We start from the raw sequence: 27,275 nt of genomic DNA, 5'->3' as shown, positions 1-27,275 counted from the left end.
GGGGGAAGCCCGACACGGAACTTAAGATGGGCGTTGGTACTGCGATGTCTATCTTAAACCCGACGCCGGAATTCAGAAGGACGGCTGCCCGAACGAGGTAATTCTGGGGCGCCCTTAGCACTACCCGCGGCCGGGGTGGATTAGGTTTAGGTAGCACAGCGGGGTTGGTGTTAGGTAGTTAGCAGGGGGTTATGGTTAGGCACCCATAGTGGGGAGGGTTAGGCACCACTGGGGGGGGGGTAGTATACTTACCCAACCCCTATCGGGATGCCACTGTCAGTATTTTGACAGCAGGCATCCCGGCAGCCGGCATTACATACCGACTCCTTTGCGAGAACCGACATTCTCCTAAGTAACTTCTGTCGGAATAAGCAGCACGCTGAAATGAATAGCTCCAGGACCCCCCCACTCCCCCGCGCCACTATCAACAACGCACCGAATTGAATTCCCTCCTTACTGATCTGGATTTTTAAAGGAAAATTATGGCACAATTTTATTTTGTAAAAATAACTTAAAGTGCAGTTTGAAATTACATGTTTATAAGGGGAATATCTTGGAGGATTAAAAATACTATTATACTTTTTATGATACCGCGGGTACCAAATGAGTTACCACAAGTGTTGCATTTATTATCATTACTTACCTATTGGCAGAGCCTGTGTGTCTTCATAGTGTGTGTATTTTATGGTGGTAGTATATATATTTTTTCTTTAAACCTGTACCACGGAGAAAGTTTCTGGAGACCTGAGTTATATCTGAGATGATCACAGTGTTGTGAATATTATATTGCTATTATATTGCTTTAAAATTTGATGAAAAAGAACAAATTCAGGTACAATTTTTTTTTTAAGTATTAGGCTCATGGTATTTCATTTTCGCATCAACCGTTTGTATCCTAAGCCTGTTTCCTAGTGAGCTGAGTAGGCTTTATTATCCTACATATTGATTCAGATCACACAATAGCTGCTCAAGATTGTCTTGAGTTCATTTGCCACATAATGCGGCCCATTACATCTAATTTATCGTATTAAATTAGCAGCGAAATCAGCCGAGTTTTCTAAAAAAAAAAAAAAAAACGCATAAAATGGCAGATTTTCGCCAAAAAACAGGCAAAAAGTTTTCACCATCTCAGACCAGGTGAAAAACAATGCAAAATCTCTATTTTTTTTATTTTTTTTTAGAACCCTTTGACACCCCCGCCCCCTCCCTCCAATGATAAATTCCCAAAATGTTTTTTTTGAAAGTTGCCTAATTTGACGAAAAACCATGGTCAAATTTTTGGAGGGAAAAAATTTTTTTGTTGAAAATGTGTTTAACGTAATGGGTCTGGTATTTCGGGGGGCTATATGGCTGCATCAGCATCGTACGTGGTTGCAGCAGGTTCTTTTTTAACGGTTTTTAAAAGTGCACTTTTACGAAACGATAATATACTTGCATCCATTTTAATGTACTTGGGGAGGAACAGTAGTTTCCTGGAAAAAAAAATTTGCTTTCTATCATTTTTTTTAAGTTTTTCGTATATGCAAATTACCGCCAACCGACGCAATTTAAGTACCGTAAATACTTTTATTACGGCCAATAATACACTTCTAAATTATTTTCCGACGTACGTCAACCATTTTTTGGGGTACAGACGCAATTTCCTGCTTGTCCTGACTCTTTCGCCTATTTTCGTCTGTTTTTTGGCGAAAATCTGCCGTTTAACCCTTTTTTTTTTTTTTTTGCGAAAATCACTAAATAAAGGCTGCTAATTGGCCCTAAGCGGTGAAACAGGGAATTGCCCTAGTTAATTGCTGATGTATGGCCAGTATAACACATCTTTTACATGGCAATGCCTAGTGAGGCCCATACATCTGGGACATATTGCCTCAATTGCCTGTTCTGCCGACACGGGAATCGGGGGAAGGCCGACATGTTGAAAATCCTTGATTCACTGATTCCAACCAAAAAAAGATCAACTGTTTTAATCACCATTTGGCAGATCGGATTGGGTGAATAGGGAACCGTGGCGGTAGATGTATGGCCCGCTTAAAGCTGGGTACACGCCTCAGCGGAGTGTAGATCGAGCAAACGCGCAGATGCAATGTATCGATCTATCACATCGACGTACACACTGCAAAATCTTCCGCGCAACAACGCGATATATCATTACATGCTTAATGTAACTACACCGCATAGTCCGTCTGCAGCATCAGATGAGAAGATTCGCCCACACAATTCATCAAACGTTGAATTGGCGGTACACACTATACGATGGTCATCGTGGATGGCAGGATTGATCAGCATATCGTATAGTGTGTACCCAGCTTAAGGCTGGTCACGCACGGATCAGTCTTACTGCAACAGGTTATCGTTAAATTTAGCCAGACGTGGGTGACGAGATTGGACGGGAGCCAGTCTATCCGTGCTGATCATCCGGCTCAGTTGCAGCCTGTTAGCGCAGTAGGAAAGTGATTACAGAACACAGCTGGGCATCGTTTTCCTGCCCATCCACACCAGTGATCTCTGTCCTTTTCAGTCCTCACATGCTGCTGTATCTGGCTAATTGTCTGCTATCGGACACCTATCACACCTGCTTCTACAAATAATTAGACTGGAAAATAAAGTAAGAAGGTGACCGTGTCATAGACAGTGTGTGCCCGCTGCGGTAGTGTGTGCCTGTGGCATTCTGAGAGTGTTGCCCCCGATTGCCCGTTCTCCATCTGTCAGATCCCATCAGTCAGTACCGAAAACACTTTGCTATATCAACAAAGGCATTGAGAATTTCCTCTATGGGTACTTAGCGTCTGCTATTATTTGCCTGTGATACTGATAGGTCATATTTACATTCGTGTGTGTTGGGCTTTACAGGGATGTTAGTGTGTTATAGTCTGCTTTATTATTAATGCAGAGCACCACCCCACCATTATATATAAATGTAATGTAGATAATGACAAATTACTCAGAGTCTTAGGACAATTCTATAACGTTACCCAATGTTGCTGGGATTTTCCTCGCAGATCCTGAAGTTGTCAAATGATCATATTGTTACTTCTGTGTTCTATGATCCAAAGGTCTGTTCTTCGATTTAGGCCCGTATTCAGTTAGAAGTGAAAAGTCCGTTGCCGGACTTTTCACCGTCGTTGCTGGTTTTGGGTGCGAAAAAGTATCGCGCTCGTCCCCGCTTATCCCCGTATTCAATTCCAAATAAGCGAAAACGGGACCCAGAGAAACTGAAATCGGCGAAAAGTTCTGTCAGTTTTGGGGAAATCAGCCTGATACCCCTCAAAAGATGCGCTGACATGGGGGATCACTATGGGTACCACCGAATAGCCCTGCTGAAGGTGTTTGGCCACTTTAAATGGTCTCAATAGGTGCTATTTTGCGTCTTTAAAAAAGTGGTGACGAATAGCATTTTGGAGGGGTTTTTTTTTTTTTAAATAACTAGTCCCATTAAATTTGGGGAACATGGAAATGGGTACTAGCATATTTTGAAGTTGTAAAAAACTTGAAAATTCCACCTGCAATCAAAAACCAACCGGGGCATACTCTGGGACCCCCTGGAGTCTATTTTGCTAGTTTTTAACTTTGTAACCCAACTTTGGATTCTTTGCCCGCAAAATGAAAGTACTTTTTTTTTTTTAATTTACGCAGTTATCCTTAGGGAGCCTGTCCCATAGGTGCTGGCTGTTACGCTGCGGCAAAAATACGCTACAATTGAATACAGGGATAAGTTGAAACCGACAAAACTGACTTTTCGCTTCTAATTGAATACGGCCCATAGTATCAAATTCAAATTATTATCCCCTAAAGTATCAGCCCATTATAACTGAGGTTTTGTCTCATGCCAATAAAATGATTGCCAGAAGGTGGCAGGGTACTAGAAATGGTTTTACCCTACATAGAAAAAAGTACGTGGACACCTGAACATCACCACCTATATGTGCTGGTTGAATGTTTCAAGCTGGGTACACACCTAACAGATATATCTGCAGATGATGGTTGTGCATACACACCGAACAACCACCATCTGTCATCTGGCTGCGGGTCTCGTGTCTTGCCCCGTTCCCCGTGGCCTCTGTAGCAAGTGGACGGGCGGCTCACCGCCCGTCCACACCGCACGATGCCCCAATAGAACTGCAGATTTATTGGGCATCGGCTGTGCAGCAGAGTCGACACGATATGTCTATGAACGACGTCGTTCAGTCATATCACTGGTACACACTGATCGGCCAATATATCCAGCATTATGCTGGGTACATAATATATATTGGTCGATCATTCACAGACCTATCGCGTTGGCTGTGCTGCACAGCCGATGGACAGATATCTCTGCAGACATATTGCCATGATGCCCCAAGGCACTAGTTAGTGAGGATATCTGCTCGCAACTTAGGATGGTGTTGGCAGAAATCCGCTAGTCGCATGTGGTATAGCGCAGGCAATTGATTAGCTCCAAGATAATTTTTTGTGAGAAGCAATTAACCTACCAATATATTTTTGGAGTGTGGGAGTTAACTGGAGTATCCGGAAGAAGGCCACGCATGCACAGGTAGAATATTACAAACTCCACACAGTAAGGGCCGTGGTGGGAATTGAACTAAAGACCTCAGTGCTGTGAGGCAGTAATGCTAACCATTACACCATCCGTGCTGCCACAATGACTAAATATTCTCTGCAAAGTGCTATAAATACGGGATTTGTCAGCAATAGCTAACTGGGTGCTTTATAGAGAAAATACTATACATTTTCCATGTTGCACAATTTTGGGGGCTTTTTGGTTTTTATATGTTTTTCCCTTTAACTAATTCAAAAGTGTACGGGGCATATACAGGCTGCCCAGGTGTAAATTCTGCTGACTGGTGTGATCTGCCGAGTATCTTTTTGACGCAATAGAAAGGAATGCATCTTGTAGCCATATAACAGGACACATTTCAAAGGCTCCTGGAGATTATGGCCTGACCTGCTGCACATTACACAGACACATGACCGGTCAGGCAGAGAGCTGGGCTGCGTCCTGCTGCGGTTGGTATTTTTCAGCCACAGACTTAGTAAACATCAGCCGGTTGGTAGCCAGGGTGTCTGTAGCTGTGTGCAGATGACCTGAAGACCACAACTGAATCTGCCTGTAACATTAGAGAAGGCAGAAATGCTTGGAATGGCCATACAAACGCCACTGGAGATTGCAAGAACCAGACATTCTATCAAGTAAATAATACTTTAAAACCCACTCCCAGACAAGCACAGGTTGAGCTATTTAAATGATTTTATTCCTTTTCTTGGTATTCATTTTATTACCTGCACATTTTATACAGCAGCTGCACAGTACCACTCCTGCACATTACCACTCCTGCACAGCATACATTTTACTTTTGCACGGATATAAAGGTTTCTAGAGAAATGAAACCTATAAAGAATTGCAGAACGTTTCCGTACCCCAAGTGTATTCTAATATTCTGCAACACCTCTCCTAGAAACCCGAGAACATAGTAAGGTTGGTTTCAAGCTGTCATGACCTAACATGAACCAAAGCCTCCTATAGATGTCCTTGTCTGAGCCCTGCCAGGGCCTGGTCTGTCTTCATAGTGACATCAATTTTTGTAAGATATGTGTAAAATCCCGTTGTAAATCTGTGCATGGATGTGTCAGCCCCAGGATGCCTCTGCTTATGTTCCCTGAGAATTATGGACCCGTACATATCTAGTCTGTATTGGGGCAATTCGCTGTTCTGTTGGGGTCGAGGGATTGGAGAAATCCAACATGTGGGACAATCTCAATTCCCTTCCTAAGACTGCACAACACTGTGCACAATAAAATTACCAGGTGTCATAGGCTGTGGGCCTTGGTATTCTGGATCTCTGATGTCTTTCCATCTCTGAGCACCCCCTTTTCCCACGACAGAAGGTTCCCAAAGTTAAACGCTTCCATTGCCTCCGGGAGATATGCTGCTGTGCCGTTCTGCCTTGGCGTGGCGAGCTGGAATGAGAATGCTATAAAATGTATTTGGCTATGTGGTGTGCGTGTGTCGTAGGGTCTTTTCTAACCTAGACCTGTTTACATTAGTGTCATGGTCTCTTATTTCTTAGAGCTATGCAGCTATCCTCTTATTTGTGAGGACAGCCATGTTTTCAAGGACGGGCAGCAGTAGGCTTGTAGAAAAACATTTTTGAAGCTGCTGTCTAATCCCCTCTGGCTGTTATGAACGCTTTGCATGCCATGAGTTTACTCCTACACTTATTTAGCTCAATCTGTATTCACATGATAGCTGTACCCGACCATCTATAGGTAGCGTTGAACAAGCCACAAATGGTTGGCATTGTAGGCGGGAAAGTAAGCATACCACAACTCTGACTGCCCGTTACTGTTAAATGGTTGGCTTTTTTTATATATATATATATATATATATTTATTAAAGCCTTATTTATGTTTTGTTCGGTTTTTGGGTGGCTGAGTTGTTGCAGTTCCTACTTACCTACTACAAAGCTATTACAGGGCTAGCAGGATATTATCACAGCACTACAGTATGATGCTTTCTAAGATCTTTTTTTGCAGAACACTTTTATATATACTCCTTAATGTTAACCATGTTTGAGTATCTTCGCAGACTAAAGCTGGGTACATGCCTATACAATCATCGGGTCGTTCATCCAATATCGATAAAGAACAGCCGTTGGATCGTATAGGTGTGTACGCTGTCCCGATGCAGGAGCGTTAGCCGATAAACTGCTTTCAACGCTCCTGCAACGGTCGGGATCGGGAGGTCGCATCTTATGTACTGTTTAATTTTCATCGGTTCGACCTCCCGATCCCATAGAAGCCCATACACCCTGTGCTATGTCTGCACAGTGTGTACGTGGCTGACGGGTCACACTGGGGACAGACTGCACGGCTGATCAGGACAGTTTTACCCGATCAGTCTGCAAACAAGAGTGTGTACCCAGCTTAAGGTCTTGTGCATAGAATGCATATGCTGCCTTGTGGGGGTATTACACAGCAGTCAGTCCAGATGAGTACTATAAATCTTACGGGGCAAAGCATGCTTCCGCACAACCGTGCAGCATGTGTCTTAAAACGTTTCTGACCTGTCATGTATATTTTTGTACAATCTGGTGTGTGCACATTAATGTAACAGTGACTCCTTTTTGTAAAAGAGGACTCAGATTACAGTGAAATATGGTACATTGACTTCTAAATTCTTAACGTAGGATATTGTATTTATGAAATTAACACCTGTAACCCCAACCCGCTTCCCTATACCAATAGCTTGATGGATAATGCATCCGCACCGTCATTACCAGACAGGCACAGTTTGGTTTGTTGAAAATATGTAGTTTTCTAGCATTGTTGAACTACAACTTCCATCACTTCTGGCTGTTCACAGTTGTGGAACTCATGATCCCAGCGACTGGCTGTTTGGGGCCCAAAGTCCAAGCTTGCCGTATGGGTGTGCTGAGACTTGTGGTTCCGTATGACCTAGCTTGAAGTGTCATAGCATATTCTGTTTTTGGAACACAGTGATGCGTCTCATATATGGTATGTATTCTAACGTCAGGTCTTTCCACTGCAGCTGGATTCTAACAGCAAGTTCTTTTATTGATTGGGGAAACTCATAGCGTGTGGCTTAGTATCATATGAGCTGGATAAGACCCTGTCTGGTACCTACGTAATTCTTTCCCCCAGGGGTTTCCATAGCATGGTGCAGCTGCTGCCCGGATTTAATCATGGCTATTTATCTCTCTAACTGCTGGAAATAAAGAGAAATGAGAAAATCACTGTGATAAACGTTTGTTTTGGAAGACAATAAATTTCAGCAGCAAATAATGGCTACATGGGTTTATTTGCAGCTTCTGTTCCTGCACACGCTGGGAGAGGTTGGGGGGGGTATTTAGAGGGGCTTAACTAGCCACTTATGGACCTCATAGCAAAAATTTGGTAATAGCCCATATCTACCACCCAATGGTGAAATTCTTATGTTCCTACGGTGCCGACTAGCGTTAGCAAGTACCCTAACCCCCCTCTTCTCTGCCCCAGCCCTCCTTTAGTCGTGCCTAACCCTACCCTAAAACTCCTGGAGTGGTACCTAAACCCCATTTCCCGCACCCTAACTTCCCCCAGTGGCGCCTAACCCTCTCCCCGCTTCCCCTAGCCTAGCCCTAACTCCCCCGGATTAAGATAGGTGTCAACGCCTATTTTAAGTCCCCTTTTGGGCTTTAGCAGTCGGTATATAGATCGGTGGGATTTAGTCCGCCGGTAAATCAACTACATCCCACTGCAAAACATTGTCTAGACCAGCGGTTCCCAAACACTGTCCTCAAGGCACCCTAACAGTCCTGGTTTTAAAGATATCCATGGTTGGGCACAGATGGTTTAAAAATCATTGAGGGACTAATTAATTCACCCGGCTTATTCAATTATGTATAGCCTTAAAACCTGGACTGATAGGGCGCCTTCAGGATCGTGTTTGGGAATAACTGGTCTAGGCCATAGCAATGTTGCACGGTGGTGTTAGGTCTGTAGCAGTAAATTCCTGCAGTAAACGTATTAGCTCTCGTGTGACATGAGCCCTGGGCTCAGGCTGTGTGCTATGTGCTGGCAAGTAGTGCACGTAAAGGCTGATTTCTAAAGGCGAAAGTAGCTTATGTCCTGTAAATTGCATTTGGGGCTCAGGATCAGTGCTTTGTAAATGATCCATCCTCAGCTGTCTCAGGTGGTGCTTTGCTATGGAGGCCGTGATCACCAGAGACTGCAAATGTTCTTCCCACAGTGCTAGCAGGGAGACCGCAGCCTCCCTCCCACCCACCCGCAGCAAACACTGGCTTCTCTGCCTTGTTGCCATAGGGATTGAATGCAATGTGATCAGCCCATTAGGGAGCTGGTGTTTATGCTCTATTCAGAGGCCATGCAGCCTGCCAATAGAGGAGAACTAGAAAAAGGTTTTGTCACCTGCAGTTTAAGCACAGTTTTCTCATAAAACAGCAAACCCCACACATAACACCATATTGTCCATGTTTGTTTTTAAGTGCTAGCTCATTTTGCTTGTGTAGAAATCATGCTCTATAAATAACATATTACAGGCATTCTAAATTGCCTGTATTAGGTGTTGCCATGGTGATCCTGTTTACTTGTCTCCCTTAGATCATGGAGCTGAGATCACTAAGAAAACTGCACATAAGCTGCTGAAGGAGATTTTTTTTTTTTTTTTCATTGACAGAAACTTTTGTCCCCCCCCATAAATTTATACTAATCTTACCGGCAGTCGGGGGAGTTTTTCCCCATCATCCGTGCATGGCGGGAGTAAATATTAATATGTCCTCATATGTGTGACTCTCATGTCCCTTTTATAAATGTGTATGGTTGGATTGTTGGAAGCATCGCAGACGTGAATTATGACTGTTCTACAAATCGTAGGAACTTTTTATTTTATTAATCGCACATTATATAGTGTGTGATTCAAATGGCATCTGTATATAGTTTTTAGTGAATTCCTAATGATGTACGGTCTAATTAAAGTCTGTAAAAGGGTTACCAAAGCCATCGTTTTGGTTCCCCAAATGGCTACCTTGTGCTCCTTAGTAGGGGTTTACATTCTCTCTCATATCGTTGGACGATTGTCTCAAAGTACAGCGCTCCGTAAACTGTTGGCACTTTGTAAGTGGTAACAATGCCTAATTCCTTGTGAATGGATAAGCTGATCTCCAAGGAATATTGGTCCAGCCCACAAAATGGCTGCCTGCGCTGTGTGTTGGGGATGGTACACTTTAATGTTTTATAGCATACAGTGTGTGTGTATATATGTGTGTGTGTGTGTATATATATATTTATATTTATTATTGGTTGGCTCCATAGTCCATTTGCTGTGGCGTGAACTGAAGTGTAACCTTATGCACTTATCCACTAGGCGATTAAAATGAGCAATTGAATTAGCATTAGCAGTGGGTTGGGAGGGTTAGGATTAGGGAGTCTAGCGGGGTTAGGTTTCCAAGGGGGGGATTAGGCTTGGGTACCCCTAGGGGGCAAGGTTAGGGTTAGGCACCCCCAGGGAGAGGTTAGGGTTCGGCACCCCCCCCCTGGGAGGGTTAGGTTTAGGGAGCGGTAAGGGGGGGGGTGTTAGGCACCCCCAGGGGTAGGTTAGGGTTAGACACTAATGGGGAGGTTAGGCACCACTGAGAGAGCGTTAGAGTTGGGGGGGTCAAGGGAGGTTGGGTAATTACCTGTCGCTGTCGAGATTTGAACCGGCTAAACAGCCACTGGCATTTCAATCCCATTCCGGATACGCACCTTAACTCTTCTCCTGTCAGTATCATTGCGGAATACTCTCCACAAATGCTCTCCATAGTCTGTGATCTAAAAAAAAAAAAGGGGAATGCTTCTGTTATGTGCTGTTTGGTCATGAAGCTTTGGACATTTGTATGTAACTGAATATAGGGATGATTATAATGTTCACACCCGTGCCCTCCCCAATGTTGTTCCTCTCACGTGGGTATGGAGTCTCCGGCATTTTGCAGTTAGATGGGGTTACACAGGATCCGGCCTTGATAGTAAAAGTCACACATATCGTGTTGGTAAATTGTGTGGCTGAAATAACCCAGGGCTTCATGAAACCAGTATTGTATTTAGCAATATGTAGTACTGGATGAGGGCTGTATTGACATCATTTTTTTCAATTCATACTAGATACAAGATGTCACCTAAACACAGTGGAGGCAGCAGTTTGGTGGACAGCACTAATTAACAGGAAAATGCAACCTGTTACCCGGGAACTGCTGACTAGATGTTGAGGCACAAATTGCTAGATTTATCAAGTCAGTGCCTCATGCCTCAATGATGTCAGTAGTGACATCACTGTATGTTAGGTGAAGCCGCCTCCGCTGTGTGTATTATGACAAGTACTGTAATGTTTGGGATACAGATATAAACCGCTGTCCGTTACTGAGGGGCACTATGATATGCTGATGGTGTTGTAAATCATTTTTGTGTGATTAACTGTCAGTGTGGCTGTAACATAATTTGTTGATATATGTATTAATACTACATTAGTACAGCCAGGCCCACATCAGTTCTCTGGCCTATCAGGCTTACCACACACTGATAGAAGTGCATTGTAATTGTAGTGTACATGATAAGAAGACACAGTTGCAGAAGTGAGATAACATTGGACTAAGCACAGGGAATAATGTATACATGGGTGCTATGCAGAGATGCCGCTCTCCTCATGCCCAGAATATGTTTGTTCTATAGCGCATAGCTATTAAATGAACCTAGTTCCCTGGGTCACATTTGGTGAGATGACCCATTATTCATATTAAATTGATTGACCAGGAATGAGTGACATTGCTGATGCACTTGGTGTGCACATCACCTTCACGCCATGAAAGCAGTCGATCAATCACAAGGAACAAGTAACGCCACTGACGGGCGAAGCACAAAGTTTCTATAGCACCAATATTCTAATGGATATTTGTCTAGGAAACAACATGGCTGCCTCCACTTGTACGTAGGTTGTCAGGTTCACTTTACAGGATTCATTTGCATTTGAGGCTGAGCTGCTAAGAGCTGTTAATAATACTTATTTGATACATACCTAATGACTTGGTTACAAAGAGACCCCATCTGATCGTTTAATAAACTTCAAATATATTTTTTTTGTGCGGGTCACACTGGACAAAGTTATTCCGTCATGGTGCAATGATGTCTGATGCAAGTCATCATAGCAACCTATCAGTCCATTCCTTTCAGCAGCAGTGTAGGCAGATTAATGTAAGCTTATATGTTTATTATTTATTACCAGTTATTTATATTTATTACCAGTTATTTATATAGCGCACATATATTCCGCAGCGCTTTACAGAGAATATTTGGCCATTCACATCAAGCTATATTCCCTACCACATGCTCAAACACATACCAGTATATTTTTGGAGTGCGGGAGGATTCCTGAGTACCCGTAGGGACCCCACGCAAGCACAGGGAGAATATACAAACTCCACACAGTTAGGACCATGGTGGGAATCTAACCCACGACATCAGTGCTGCATACCTCCCAACTGTCCCGCTTCCAGCGGGACAGTCCCGATTTTCTGTCCCCTTCCAGCGGGACAGTCCCCTTTTCGGTCGCACACGCGTCCTTCCTTAGTATGCTCAAATGTTGGGAGGTATGGTGCTGTGAGGCAGTAATGCTAACCATTACACCGTCTGTGCTGTCTGTGTTTAGTTGGATGCAATTGTTTACATTGCATACCTACAGCTTCAACTATTTTAATTGATGGACTACTAACTGGTATTTTGTGGTCTTCTATTTTAGTGAAATTGTTTATTTAAAGTAATGTTTGCTTTATGCGCCTTTTCTGACCTTATACTCTAAATTCTTTTGTTTTATTTAAATTTCAGGGGCTTTGCTCTTCTTTGTGGTGTGCTGTCATTGAGTGAAGACTGAATGGTATTTGTACAGCTCACTTAATTGTATGAAAGCAACCAGACAACATGAAGTGGGTTGTTCTTACTCCCAGTTTCTCTCTGGGACTTCATAGGCACAACTTAGCAATAGTCAACAATATGCTGATAGTACAAAACAATAGGCTTCTCTATTGTGTGATATGTGCTCTTGTCTTTTAATCCCATCTGGCTCCAGAAAAATAATGACCTTCTAGTGATGTTCAATAGCGTGTCAGATATGAGAGCTAACATAGACCATTAAATACCATGCTATAAACTATTTCAACTGGGAAATAATTGGGGAAAAGCAGAACACGTGTACTATCACAGTCTTAAAAGGAGGCTGCTATAAAATTGGAGATATAGCTTGCACAACTTGGTACGGAATTTTTAGGTTCTTAAAATAATGAATTTAGCAATGATGACCGATTTACGTTTTACGATGCCTGGCTGTTTATCATTTCTCCATAAAGTTACTCCACTCCAGAACCCTATAAGATATGCAGCTCGCCTGTTTGCTTGGCGCATGTACTTTCTGTAGTAACCCAGTGCCAGTTAATGACTTGTTCAAGATAGAGATTGTTATCTCTGGTGACAGAATTTGCAGAATGTGGGCTTGTTTTCAAGGGGGAGGGATATAGGGCATAAGGTCAAATCTGAGCCAGTGTAGCAGCTGCCGCCTGAATGTAGTACTATGTACATGGCTGATGCGATGGAACAAAGGGATGCCTGCCGTACTGGTGCTGTCCACTTTATCTCCTCTAAATACAAAAGTACAATAAATGACTCTCTCATCGAGTTTGTGCCTTCATTTTCTTGTGCTTATGTTGGATTGTCTTATCCAATAGCCCAGTGCCCATATTTTGTGTTTACTTCTGGTTATTTTCTTATGTAACTCTTGTTATTGTACTATTGAGGTTGTTGTGAACTTTTTTATGTTTAATATATCTTGTCCTCTGTTTTTAGGTGTCCAAGAACAAAGATGGGCGAGAACAGAGTGCGATGGTATCGCCGTCGGAGGAGGAAGCCTTCTCCTGGCCGGGCCCAAAGACTGTTATGCTGAATAGGGCTTCCGAGGGGTTCGGCTTTACGTTAAGGCACTTCATTGTTTACCCACCAGAGTCAGCAGTTCAGACGTCTATAAAGGTAAGTTTGGTCATGCGCGGTCAGTAACACATGCACCTGTTTATATTGTGTTCTTCTAGGACAAGGTATCATCTAGTAGAACATTTTAACTCACAGGGGCTTCTTGATCGTATAATAAGTAATTAGTGACCAGCTACCCTAAACAGTGCCCTGGTATCGTGCTATGATTCCCTTCTTATACATTGATGGTGTACTGATGGAGGGAAAATTGAGGATCATGCTTTGAAGTAGGGATTGGTTTATGAACATGAACCTGACCATGATCACTTTTGTAGACCACTTAATCAGGTCAGAAAGCAAATGTTGTAGGACAATTCTTAAGATGGCCCCACACCGGGTGATCCTGCTGCCCATCTCGCACACCAGGTAATTGGAGTGGTGGCACATTTGGCCACATGTACTTGTGACCCAGTTGGTCAAAATTTGTCCAGATCACCTCTGTCATGCCTAGGACCTTAATGCACCAAGCAGATGCCCCGGCACACACAGGCCGTAACAGTCACCTCCAGTCCTAAGGTCTCCTATAACATCACGCCAGCCAGGCTCTGGTTGTTTTATGGCTACCTGTACCAATTGCCAGATGTCCTGCCAACACCCAGTGATGTTACAGCCAGTAACTGTATCATAGTCATTATCACATGTACGCCTTTCATAACATATGTCGGAAAGCTCAGGTCTTAGCTGAGGCAACATTTGACATGATCTTCTAACGCAGTGTTGGCTAACCTTGACACTCCAGCTGTTGTGGAACTATATATCCCAGCATTCCCTGCCACAGTTTTAGCATGCCCTAATAGCAAAACTGTAGCAGTGCATGCTGGGTTATGTAGTTCCATAACAGCTGGAGTGTCAAGGTTAGCCAACACTGCTCTAACGTTTGCCTCCCGCATCTTAAAGTGCTTTAGCCACCATACAGTCGTGGCAGCCATTTTGCCGTCTGAACCAGGGATAGCATTGAAGCACAGCAGGTGGACTTGCTGTCTTGCTTATTGTGTCTGTGCTATATAGTATTAATCATTCTACATATTTGAATGTCCCCTGCACAAATTAGGAATCTGGTAGACTTGTGAATGGTTTTGCCCTTGCCACCTCCTGCTCCCATGGGCTCATCTCCTTTTAGTCTGCCCGCCCTTTGAGCAGCTGCAGGGAGCAGGGCACACGCTAAGTGCATGTTCTGCTATTAACCCTCTGGTTATGTCTTATGCTTTTATCTTTCTTTATCAACTGCTCTGCTCTCTTGCGCCCTCTACTGAAACCCATTGAATGCGTGTGACACTTTTGTGACAGTGGCAAAAGCAGACACTCAGCACCATGCACTTTTCCCTCTTAAATTTCTTTTCATTGACCTGCAGTATAACACAGCTGAGAATGCACTTTGCTGTCCATCATTCTACATCTTCTTAAAGGTAACACCGGTTTCATAGTGTCACACATGCCCTTGTGTTAGCTGCCAGGGGTCACATCAGGCTAGCAGTAGGACACCAAGCAAGTGTAGGAAAATGCTGCAGGTTGGCTTGAAGTTTTACGAATATCTGGAACTTAAATGCTATTTATTGTCCAGCTCATCTGGTACAAACGATCCATCACAATACAGAGGGCTGGTTTAACAGTTATTTCTTTGTTATAATTAAATGAACATTCTACAGCTTTCCATGATGGCATTGTTATGAGGGTTTGTGTCCCATTCTTCTCATTAGTTTGAAAAAGCACCACGACAGCCCACGCATGTTGGAAAGTTCTGGTTATGGGGAGATATATGGTTTAGTTAACGTGCCTGTCTTATAGCATTTATTACGTATTGTAGACTGTAAAAGCTTTGCAGCTTGCTTGTTGGAGATACCATTGGGTTATTATAGTAGCAGCAGCCACACTCTGTACTCCTCCCTGCATCATTATGAGCATGCATAAGTTCTTCAGGGGTCTATTTACTAAGCAGTGTTAGGAGACAGAGTGGAAAGTGATAAGAAAGTGATAAGGTGCCAGCCAATCAGCTCCCAACTGTCATCTCACAGGCTGTGTTTGAAAAATGAAAGTTGGGAGCTGATTGGCTGGCACCTTATCACTTTCTTATCACTTTTCACTCTATCTCCTAACACTGCTTAGTAAATAGACCCCTTAGTCTGTTGGACAGCTCTACTACAGCGAGGGAGCAAGTGACGTCACATGGGGATTTACTGGGGGTTGACCTCCCTGCATTGCTTCTGTGTCCAGGAATGTGTCGGCTGGTTAGCAAATTTTTATTTGAATTTTAGGTACCTTTTTCTAAGAGGTTGGAGACATCAGAGTGTGAGGGAAGACATGTTGATGATTTTATATAGAATACTGTGCTTGTGTGTTTATTAACTGTACATCCCAATTAAACATGATATTTAGTTTTATTATACTGTTATGTATGTGGAATTAACTGGAATGCCCATTGCTGACTAACTCCGTCTATTTAGTCATTTGTTCAGAACATACTGACTACTGATGCTATGTTTTCTATGAGGTCCATACAGCATCTCTATTCATATACAGGTTGAGTCTCCGATATCCAAAATGCTTGGGACCAGGGGTATTTTGGATATCGGAATATTCCGTATTTTGGAATATTTGCATATCATAATGAAATATCTTGGGAATGAGACCCAAATATACACACAGAATACATTTATGTGTTATATACACCTTATACACAGCCTGCAGGTCATTTTATACAATATTTTCAATAATTTTGTGGCTCAAACAAAGTTTATGTACAAACATGAAATTCATTTGTGTTTCATATACACCTTATACACACAGCCTGAAGGTAATTTTATACAATATTTTTAATAATTTGTGCCTTAGACAAAGTGTGTGTACATTGAACCATCAAAAATCAAAGGTTTCATTATCCCAGTCATGCCAAAAAAAATCCGTATTTCGGAATATTTGTATATGGGAGACTAAACCTGTACTTCTATACTCTCTGCTAATAAGTTAGTTTATGCATTCAAGGTGTTTTTATTGCCTTTTATGTCGTTACACTCCATAATTTTGTATATTCGCTTATATCGATGCTTGTTACACCAAATAAGTGTTTTTTTTTTGTTTTTTTTTTAAAAGTAATTTTCCTTTTAGTTCCACTTTAATGGATAAGAAAAATAACCTACTTCCTTTTGTGTTGTAAAGTGTATCTGATGGTGACCTGTAATTCTCAGTAGTTTCTCTCCACCACCCCTTCTCTCTCTCGCTGCCTCCCCAATCTGTCTATCCGCCATGTTTTCCCGGCAGCAGTCACCGCTGTATGTCTCTGGCGGCAGTGTGGTCTGGGAGGAGGTTCCCACTGCACGATTCGGGGATAGACATTTTAGCTCATTATATGATAGATTTTATTATATATCCCCCTATCATAACTTCCTAGTAGTTAAACCATTTAGTGCCACAAAGCCGAATTTGTGTGTCCGGACAGCTTTAGGCCAGGAACCCACTGACTTGATAGTTTTTGTTAACTATAGTGAATAGTAACTAATGTTATAGCTGTGTTATAGATCATTGTAGACTATCCTCAGTTTGTTCTCTCAAGGTAAATGCATGTGGGGGTAGAACAAGATGTGTTTAGAAAATTGCTTTCCGCTGCTAAACCCAGTGCTTTTAGGCGCATTAAATGCGAATGGGCATCTGAACGGAGAAACGATTGAATTCCTCCATTGGGTCTTTATCGTATAGACACCCAGCAGGGTGCATTTTCCTGCCTCAATCATGGTTCTATTGTGATGCGTTGGGGTAGGTATCCCTAGGACACTGCTTTCCCCGTGTGCGTCTAATTATCACCTGGATATCCGGTAGGACACCTGATTTGTATATAAATGTAGGTTGGGTGTTTTTGGCCTTCCAAGTGTGGGAGAGTTCCTGATGTAAGTGATGGTGAGGGAAGGATTAAGGTTTTTTTTTTTTTTTCTAAATTACAAGGGAAGAGGTGGCCATGAGAAAAGCCCCTCACAAGGGGGAGGGGGGAGTAAGAGGGGGCGTCTGTCCCTTTGCACTATGCTATCTTGGCTGGTGGGGTTACTGAGCTTCTGATGACATCAGCATGTCTGCCATTGGTGACCTCTCCCGCCATTACCCCTGATCAATCACAGTAAGTGCTCCTAGGCGGGGTAGGTTGAGAACAACTGCTCTATAGCATACAGGCTCTCCTGACTGCAGATACAGTATCTGGTTTCTGTTGTGTAGAAAGCAGCTAGTTATTTATTTTCGTGTTTTGCGTAATGATTCGTTTCTATTAGGTGACTACATTTAAAATGTGCAATTTTCATCCTGTTCCCTCTTAATGATACTAGAAACTCATTAGGATGTCCTGGACTATGGACAATGGTGCTTCTGACTGTTTGCGCATTACCTTCTCTCTGTAAAACCTAATGGACATAACTCAGGAGAGGTTACTGGCTGACCACGGCGCAGAACTCCAGGTCTAATGGCTGCTACAACAGAGGAAACAATCCATAGCTCAGCATAGTAATGCACCCATTAAATGTGCAAATCTCTTCACTTCTGTTTTTGCATTTTGTGTCTGCTCTTTACATTTGTCTCGTTAAATATTTAATTCCAGAATTGGTTATTTTTGTTTTAAAGCCATTTATGAAAAAATGAATGGGGAGTATACTGGAGACCAGGTTCTTTTTGATGTCCCAGACAATGGACTTGTGTGCCCCCTAGTGGAGGTAATTGCTGTAATGGCGAAACACATCAAAATAGTAGTGATGAAAACAACTGCCCTCGCAGCCAACACTTCATCTTGAGGCACACGTCGTCCTCATGGCTTCGCAACCTCAAGCATAGCTGGTTTCTTGTCTAGAAATTATAGTAATCCTCTTTAGTACTGGGTATGCTGTTCTAGTCCTCTGAAACCTCCCTGTGGTTGTTTTATTGTGGCAATTCCTGCGCAGTGTTTCTGTTATATTCTCAGGGTCGTTGTGGGTAAGGGACAGCGTGCTTGAAGGAAGCCATATTTTAGGAAATGGCACTCACTGAGCAAGCGTATCGGTGGGGAGAAAGTTAAGTGTGAGGTTTGTTCAGCGCTGAGTTCCATGACAGGTCCATGTTTGCCATTCCTGCGCCCTGGTGATAAGGGTCGATAATGAGTCATTTCTGCTTTGTTTGATTTGTGTGTTGCAGTTCTTCTGTAAGTGCCACCGTGAAGCACAAATTTGTGTTTAGTTTTACTTTGTCATCACTACAGGTTACCGATTTCTAAACTTTCACTATTTTAAGGTAATACGTGTCCTCGTACATCATTGCTTTAGTCGCGCCAAACAGCCCCTTTCTGTGCGCCAGGTCCTGTGCTACTCTGCGTCTTAGGTGTCTGTTTACTAAGCAGTGTTAGGAGACAGAGTGAAAAGTGATAAGGTGCCAGCCAATCAGCTCCCAACTGTCATCACACAGGCTGTGTAAAAATTGACAGTTGGGAGCTGATTGGCTGGCACCTTATCACTTTCTTATCACTTTCACTCTGTCTCCTAACACTGCTTAGCAAATAGACCCCTTAATGCAATACGAGAAGGACACACCAGCAGACTGCACTGATCAGTTTGATCACTGTGTGCGACTGAGTCTCTGAATCTGTATGCAAAGTGCTACAATGCAGTGACCGCAGCTTTTTTCCAAGCCAAGTTCCCTTGTGCTTCCGTATGCAGACTCTGTGGCACACAGATACACAACTGTTAATCAGCAGTGTGTCCTGGTGCGACCTAATACATCACACTGCGACTAAGACACATTTTCGTCAGTCTGAAATAAGATGCCTGGCGCTTGCGGAGTTGCAAGAGACCTAGTGCCTCACTCTGCCATGCATCTCTCGCCACGTGGGGTTTTGAGGCTAGATGTACGCATCTGTATTTACAAAGAATATATTGATGCATGAGTAATCATTGGGTTACATTTTTGGACATAACGAAGACATTTATACAGGTGGTGCAGTACTAGTGATTATTTTAGATAGTTTTTTAGTTATTATACTGTATATAATGCCATCATATTACAGCAGTATGTGAGAGATGTGCTAAGCCTTGAAGAGAGATAAAGTACCAACCAATCAGCTTCTGTCACTTTTACAGGCTGTGTTTGAAAAATGACAGGAGCTGATTGGTTTGTACTTCATCTCCCTCCAAGGCTTAGCACATCTCTCCATTATTAATGAGATAAAAAGGTTAATGTTGAACGTAACTAAAGCTGGATACACACCTAAAACACATAGCTCCAGATCAAGTGATCTGCACATATATCTGCAGATGGTGGTTGGGTCATACACACTGAGCAACCATCATCTGTCATCTGGCCGCAGGTCGCGTTGTGCCCCCCTCCTCGCGGCCTTAGCTGTAAGTGTACGGGCGTTTGGCTGACCACCTGTGCACCCAGCACGATGGATATATATACCTGCAGATATCTGCCATCGGCTGTGCAGCACATATCGCTGGTACACACTGGCCGAAGGGCTCACAATATATTGGCCAATCGATTGATCGGCCAATATATCTGCCAGCGTGTACCCAGTTTAAGAGGAGAGTCTTGGGACAAATCTGTTTGTTTACAGTGATAAGCGGTTTCCAAATTCACAAATTAGAGATTTGTCTACACAACAGCAATCACAAATTAACTGCTGAGAACAAAGACAAGGGTGAAATAGACACCAGACACCTGATTCTAGTCCATTTAAAACATAACTTTATTAATTTAAAAATGTTACAACACAGACCATAAAATAACCACTGAAGCCGCCGATAAAATACGTTTAAATCAAGGCAGCTACTTTCTGCTGTAATCATTCTTTCATTGTCAGAGTACATTTTGATAGTGTACAAGGAATCAATAGCATTGGATAGATCAGTGGTACTCAAACTCGGTCCTCAGGACCCCACGCAGTTCCCGGTTTCCAGGTCTCCTAGCAAGAGCACAGGTGTTTTCATTACTCACTGACACATTTTAAAAGATCCACAGGTGGAGCTAATTATTTCACTTGTGATTATTACTTTTACATATTTTTGTTTTTACATTCTGCATAATTGTTTAACCTACACTTTGGGTTTAGTGATCCATTAAAGACCATTCTGTGTTGGGCGTATCTCTTATCTCGCACACATTTTATGCATTATTGCGTGTATTCGTAAAGCGGCTTCTCCCATCCAAAGTTGCAGTTAAGACGCCCATAAGCCGAGCAGGCTGCAGTTAAGGTACCGTAAAACCCGACTTTGGGCAGAATTTTGTCTCTCGCCTCAGGATTGTGCAAGCAGAAATTAGCGATAAGTGATGGGTGCCCAAAACTATTTAATGGCTCCCTGTCACTTTAGACGGGCGCAAGAAACAATTGAATTCCACCCTTTTAAGTCTTATTGGTATGTATGTGTACCTGCGTTTACTTATTGTGGCAGTGGTTTTGGACCATTTTTCCTGGTTGTTTATGGTTTGTATTGTGCCACACATAGGACCTCATTCAGAGTCGGTCGTTGCGGCCGCACGGTCGTAAGGTAAAAGGGGCCGGATATGCAAATGAAGCGCTCGCAAGTTGCGTCGTTAAGATGGGATCGTTAGCTGGCGAGGGGAGGATGCGGCCGTAAGACTAAAAATACGCCCCCTTCTCGTTCGCATTACATGTCATCTCCGGGCATATAAGAATTAATCAAGACCATCGGGAATCATCGGAGCTGATCGGTGAGCTTTAAGGTTGACCATACCCTCTCTTAAGCACTACGATCAAGTCAGTGTAAAACCTCCCATGTCACATGTGCCATGACACTACTTAGTTAATTATGCACTCCCATAAAACGCCGTTTGCATAGTCAGGCACGCCTGCGTTCGGATCTCCACTCCCCCGTTCACAAGCACCTTCCCCTGTTACCACCCACAAACGCCTCATCCTGTCACTCAAACTAACGACCTGGCCAAGTTGAAGGAGAGAGCAATTTCTGATCGCAATAGCTAGTTTGCGCACGCACATTGCGAGTTTTACAAATGCGCACTTTAGCGAACATCGGTGGCGTACGACCGTGCGGCTGCAACGACCGACTCTAAATAATGTCCATAATGCTTTCAACATTGGGCCATAAGCTGTATCATTGTTCCACATCTGTACAAAAAGTCTATACCCACATTGCGCCAGTAGCAGTCTCTTGTTTTGGCAAAGCCCAGATGTGCTTTTATATGGTATATTTTGAAATATGGCTTCTCTTGTGTCCGTCATGTAGAGACTGGTGTTACGCAGAGCTCTTGCTCCTTCATGCCTACCTGTCTGAGGTTTCTGTCATACGTCATCTTGTCTGAGGGATGACTTTTAGATGGAAGCGTTTTGGTAAATTGCTGCAGTTTCGACTTTCTAATGTGGATATTGTTTCCCTAATGTCTGCATTTTAATAACATTATGTCTAATTTTGTACAAATCATTTAGAGATGCTTTTTAGTTTTTATTTATTTTTATAGCTCCCTTACCCTGAAGTTATTTATTTAGAAAATGTGGCAGTTGCTTTAATATTTACTGGTGGAGGCCAATTACAAGGCAATTGTGTCTTCATTGGCAATTGTTTATGAACGTTACAGTGGTGTAATGGTAAGCATTGGTGCCTTCACCCCTGAGGTCACGTTATCAGCTTGGCCATCTGTTTGGAGTTTGTTCTCCCCGTGTTTGTGTGAGCTTTCATCCGGGTGCTCCGGTCTAAAAACTTTCTGGTAGGTTAATTCTGTAAAATATGAACATTAGTGTATATTTCTGTATGCGCCTGCAGACCCTCCAACATGACCCATTCCATTAGATACAAAATGCTCTGCTCCTGGACTTCACGCTTCATTTTATGATTGCAGACACCTGTGCTGAAACACCTGTCTCATCAATTACCTAGTTCAACACAGGCGACTGCAATCATACATTAGGTCAGTGTTGGCTAACCTTGACACTCCAGCTGTTGTGGAACTATATATCCCAGCATGCCCTGCCACAGTTTTAGCATGCCCTAATAGCAAAACTGTAGCAGTGCATGCTGGGTTATGTATTTCCATAACAACTGGAGTGTCAAGGATAGCCAACACTGCATTAAGTGGTAAGTCCAGGAGCAGAGTGTTTTGTACCTAATGGAACGGGTCATGTTGGAGAGTTGGCCCTTATATATGAGGGAATTTAGACTGCTAGGATGGGCAGTGAAAGATATAAATGTAATATATTCTCTGAACAGCACAACACACATTGGTGGCGCTATATAAATGATGATTATAATCGTTTTGCACTAGTGTAAATTTAACCTAGGTACACACCATACGATGGTGCGACCCAGTGACTGTGCAATACGATGTACCGATAGATCGCATGCACTGTACACGGCAGGATCTGGTGTATTGCGGTGGGATTTGTCGTTACATGCTATATGTAACAGCACCAAGTCGTTCATTGCATCATCCCATCTGCCGTGCAGAACAGCAGATGGGATGATATGATGGATCAGGCGTACACACTATACAATGTGTACGGTATATCGTTCCGATCCGCGTCGGTGCGATATAACATATGATGTATTGTTTAGTTTGTACCCAGCTTTAGACTGTTCACAACATACTGGTACTCATGTAAATAGGGTTTTTTTTTTTTCGGAACTTAAACCAATGTCATTTAAAAAAAACTAGTTGAGTTTATGTTTGAGAATAAGGAGCTGAATATATTTACGGCATGATGTACATTCATAGTGTTCACTCTAGGTCCGGCACCAGATCTAGAAAGGGCACTCTAAGGGGGTGTCTCTTTAAGGTGTGCCCCCCTTTTCATCACTCTCGGAGGCTTGCCCGGCACTTACAGACACGCTGGGCTGCATCGCTTTTTCTCCCACAAGCGGGATACTGCGGCCCGCGGGTGGGGACAGCACCACCATGTTGTTTGAGTGGGGCACCGCCGAAGGGGCTAAAACAGCCTAGCAGGAATGCTATATATTTGAGTGTGGTTGTGTGTGTATATACATATATATGTGTATATATTATAATACACCGATCAGCCATAACATTAAAACCTCAGATTAACATTGATGATATCTTTAAAATGGCTCAGCTGGTATAGTTTCAGTAGCAAGTGAACAGTCCATTCTTAAAGTTGATGAAAAATGGCCAAGCATACGGATCTAAGCGACTTTGACAAGGGCTAAATTGTGATGACTAGATGACTAAGTAAGAGCATTTCCATAATAGCAGATCTTGTGAGGTGTTCCCGGTATGCAGTGGTTAGTACCTACCAAAAGTGGTCCATCATGTGGACGGCCAGGTGCATTGTTTACCTGGAAAAGAGGTGGCACCAGGATGCAGTGTGATGCTCTGGGCTATGTTCTTCTGAGAAACCTTTGGTCCTGGCATACATGTGGGTGTTACTTTGAAGCATAGTTGCAGACCAAGTACACCCCTTCATGGCAACGGTATTCCCGGATGGCAGTGGCCTCTTTCAGCTGCATAATGGTCCCTGCAACACTGTCGTTCATGAATGGTACTGAGGAACATGAAAAAGAGTTCAAAGTGTTGGTTAATTCCCCAGATCTCATTCCAGTAGAGCATCTGTGGGATGTGCTGGAAAAACTAGTCCGAGCCATGGTGGCCCCACCTCGCAACAGATTCCCCTTTCACACAAGCCCTGCCTTTAACCCCGCTAGGACCTGGGACACTGGGCACGAGTTGAAGCTGGGGAAGCAGACCTGGGTCGTTTCTGTTCACACATAGCCAAGTTCCGAGTCGATGCGCATGCACCTTCAAAAACTCAGGTATTTAGGCAATGTGTGTGAGGGCTATAACAGGACTTAAATGAACTACAGCTAGTGTCTTGGCAGATACCATAGTACACCTTAAAAGGTCTTGTGGTGCCCATGGCTTGACTTGTCACAGCTGTTTTAGCGGCACGAGGGGTACCTACACAATATCACGCAGGTGGTAATAGCTAATCTGTGTATAATTTGAGGTATATAAAATGTGGTCAGTTGCCCTAAGTGTAGTGTGACATTGATGCAACCAGCCCCTCATGTTCTAACAAATATATATTACAAATCATGACTCTGTTTGCAGGTTCATTGTTTATTTTTAGTAGAACCGGCATTAATATGCCGAGATATGATACAAGATGGGACCATTACTACACTCAAACTATGTGACACCAAGTTGTCAAAAATTAGGTTTAAATACCATGAATGGGTCACAGAATCATTCTGTCATTTCATTTTTTGTGTCCATTGAATTTTTTCATTGATTCGTTAGTAGAGCTGTAACTTCAGAGTTTGTGCTTGATGCTAAGAATTAGATTAGTTGGCTGTCAGGTTCTGCCGGATCATGTATCGTAAAGGATATGGGAGTATAATTTTAGGATAATGCATTCCTTAATGAAGAACAGTATGTGAGCTTATCAGATAGTTTGTGATTTTTGCGTGACACCAGTACGTCTCCTGGATTCTGCCTGCCAAGAATGGACTGAACTCTTGACTGTACCACTTCCCTCACTTGTTTTCCAGAGTTTTTTTTTCTCTGTGAACCATATACGTGTCCTCTGAGACTACATCCTGCGGCAGGAAAGCACTGTATTGTACTGCAGATAGAGATGATTTATTGTAGATGCATGTTCATACTGTAGTGTCAACATCCATTATAACATCAGCGGATTCCACTTGTCACTGTTTATATACCCATCTTACAAGTGATAATCCCTTCCTGTTCGGTACTTAACCGTTCTGCCAGAGCATTTTTAGTTGATATTTGCCTCCTCTAAGTATTGGTGTGGCCTTTTTTGCTTTTTGGCGTTAATGCTTTAATTATTTAAACTGATATTACCAGCAAAAGCGAGACACACTGGTAGAAAATTACGGTTTAAACCCAAAAAGACACAATTTTTACAGATCTTCAGTTGTGCGCTGATGAATAAAACAATTCAGTTGGGTCGGTAATTATGCCATGTATTTTCTGTTGGTCTACAGTCGAACAAACTACTTACGCACCCACCCCCCAAAATAAAGTTTGGTGTTTTTTCCTTTTAAGGGGACACAGAATATATCCTGTTCTAACAGATCACAATATGTATATCCTATAAAGAGTAATGCTATGTATTTTAATGGATAACGTCAGTTTCTAAAACCAGTTGTAGCCCCCAGGTTCTGAGGCCGCTGCTGTTTGCCTGGCCATTTCCGCTGGTGTATCTCTGGGTCGTTGTGTTCTTGAGCTCCCCAGGCCTGAGAATATCCTCAGTGGTGGCAACTGTCAGGTCTTAGCTGGCTGCTGCATCTTAAATCCACTCACCTTTAAATATTCTCCTGGCTCTGAGGCTCAGAGCTAAGCAAGAGCTGGGGTGGGAGGTGATTTGAACCCCCATCTCCCAGAGCCAACAAACCTCCCCTACCGAGTTCTTCTTGGTAGAATTGGCTGTTTGTGCATACAGGAGTATACACAATGGACTAATCATTTCATTGGGGCGCTCTACATGTGCTGGAAAACCCATTGACCTGCCTGGCATGCCATTCATTTTAAGGACAAGCGGTGAGATTGTTTGCAAAAAAGCTAGTTAAAGCACTTGTTTCAAATTGTTCTTAATTACCACAGTTTGCTTGCTTTATAAATATTACCCCTGTGATCAATATTGTTTAACTCTCCCTTCATCTATATATTACTAGGATCCACGGGCATACTCAGTTAGCTTGTAGCAGTGCCCAGGGCTATTCAATTGCAGCCTCTGGTGCACTTACCACGGATATCTGTTCGCGCCCTCTTCAAGTGCAAACAGAAATCCGCTGTAAGTAGGGCTTTCTGCCCTTGCCGCGGCCACCGCAAGCGTTCAGACCCCCCCCCCATAGCTCCATGCCAGAGTCTGAGTTAACGTGTGTTAGCCACGGTCTTACCACAGGAGGGAATGGGCTTATAATTGAATAGCTCTGAGCACTTAAGCTTGATGCTATCTGCTCACGGTAAGCACTATGGATAATTGAATATGCCCCTTAGAGAGTATGAGTGTAGGAGGAGGGTGTGTGTGTTTTTTCTCATAATGTCTGGCCATGTGCAGTGTTTTATCTCTTGGCACGAAGATCATTGTACGGGTCTGTAACTCACTGTCTTATCCTCACTCAGATATTTCATTCTTGTTCAAACAAATAGATGGCTTCTGTTTTTAGTATTAACTAGTACATTAATAAGATTGTGCATATTGATTTAAAAATGCTAATTTTCATATCTTCTGTTTTGCAGGCTGATGAGAATGAAACCCGAGCAGGTGAGTTCTGTTCAATTACTATAAATGGTGATGCTGAAAATGAAGGGTGGTCAATCTTCCCATCTTTTACATTGTAGATTGACCACTCAATATTTAAATCCAACCCATAATCCTTTTCCACACTCGAAAGTTTGTTTGACGTGACTATCGGCAGACTGGTTCAGGGTATTTTGGCGCTAAGATACATACAGTACAGTAGTAGGTGTCTTTCTCTTTATGACCTGTGGGGCGTATGTCACAGTAATGGCCAGGCTGCATGGGTGTTGTTGATGAATTTTATAAAATCATACAACTGAATGACAGTTATAGCTCATTGTAATCTATTTGTAGCGCTATTATTTTATTGAGCAGACAGTATTGCGGTTTAGTTTGATTGCTTAAGCCTCACGTGAATGCATCTATTAGGTTTATTGGGCACGGGAACCGGTCTAAAGGCCTACAGTAAAAAGGTAGACAATGTCTAGATAGACACCAGATGTTAGACGGTCAATAGGTTGACAGG

General features: G+C 42.9%; 1 protein-coding gene across 4 annotated transcripts in view; it reads left to right on the top strand.

Moving 5' to 3' along the window:
* The window catches only part of ARHGAP21 (Rho GTPase activating protein 21), a 194,878-nt gene that overhangs the window by 47,486 nt on the left and 120,117 nt on the right, over positions 1–27,275 (top strand). For all 4 annotated transcript variants that reach the window (XM_088457850.1, XM_088457849.1, XM_088457847.1 and 1 more), the window contains exons 2-3: positions 13,378–13,557; positions 26,749–26,773. In XM_088457850.1, the coding sequence (XP_088313976.1) occupies positions 13,378–13,557; positions 26,749–26,773 (205 nt within the window). The remainder of the gene's footprint in view (positions 1–13,377; positions 13,558–26,748; positions 26,774–27,275) is intronic.

The sequence above is a fragment of the Taudactylus pleione genome, unplaced genomic scaffold (assembly GCF_031769625.1).
Source record: "Taudactylus pleione unplaced genomic scaffold, aTauple2 ptg000788l, whole genome shotgun sequence".
Lineage (NCBI taxonomy): Eukaryota > Metazoa > Chordata > Amphibia > Anura > Myobatrachidae > Taudactylus > Taudactylus pleione.
The sequence above is the reverse complement of the archived record's forward strand: the minus strand, read 5'-3'. Positions and strand labels throughout refer to the sequence as shown.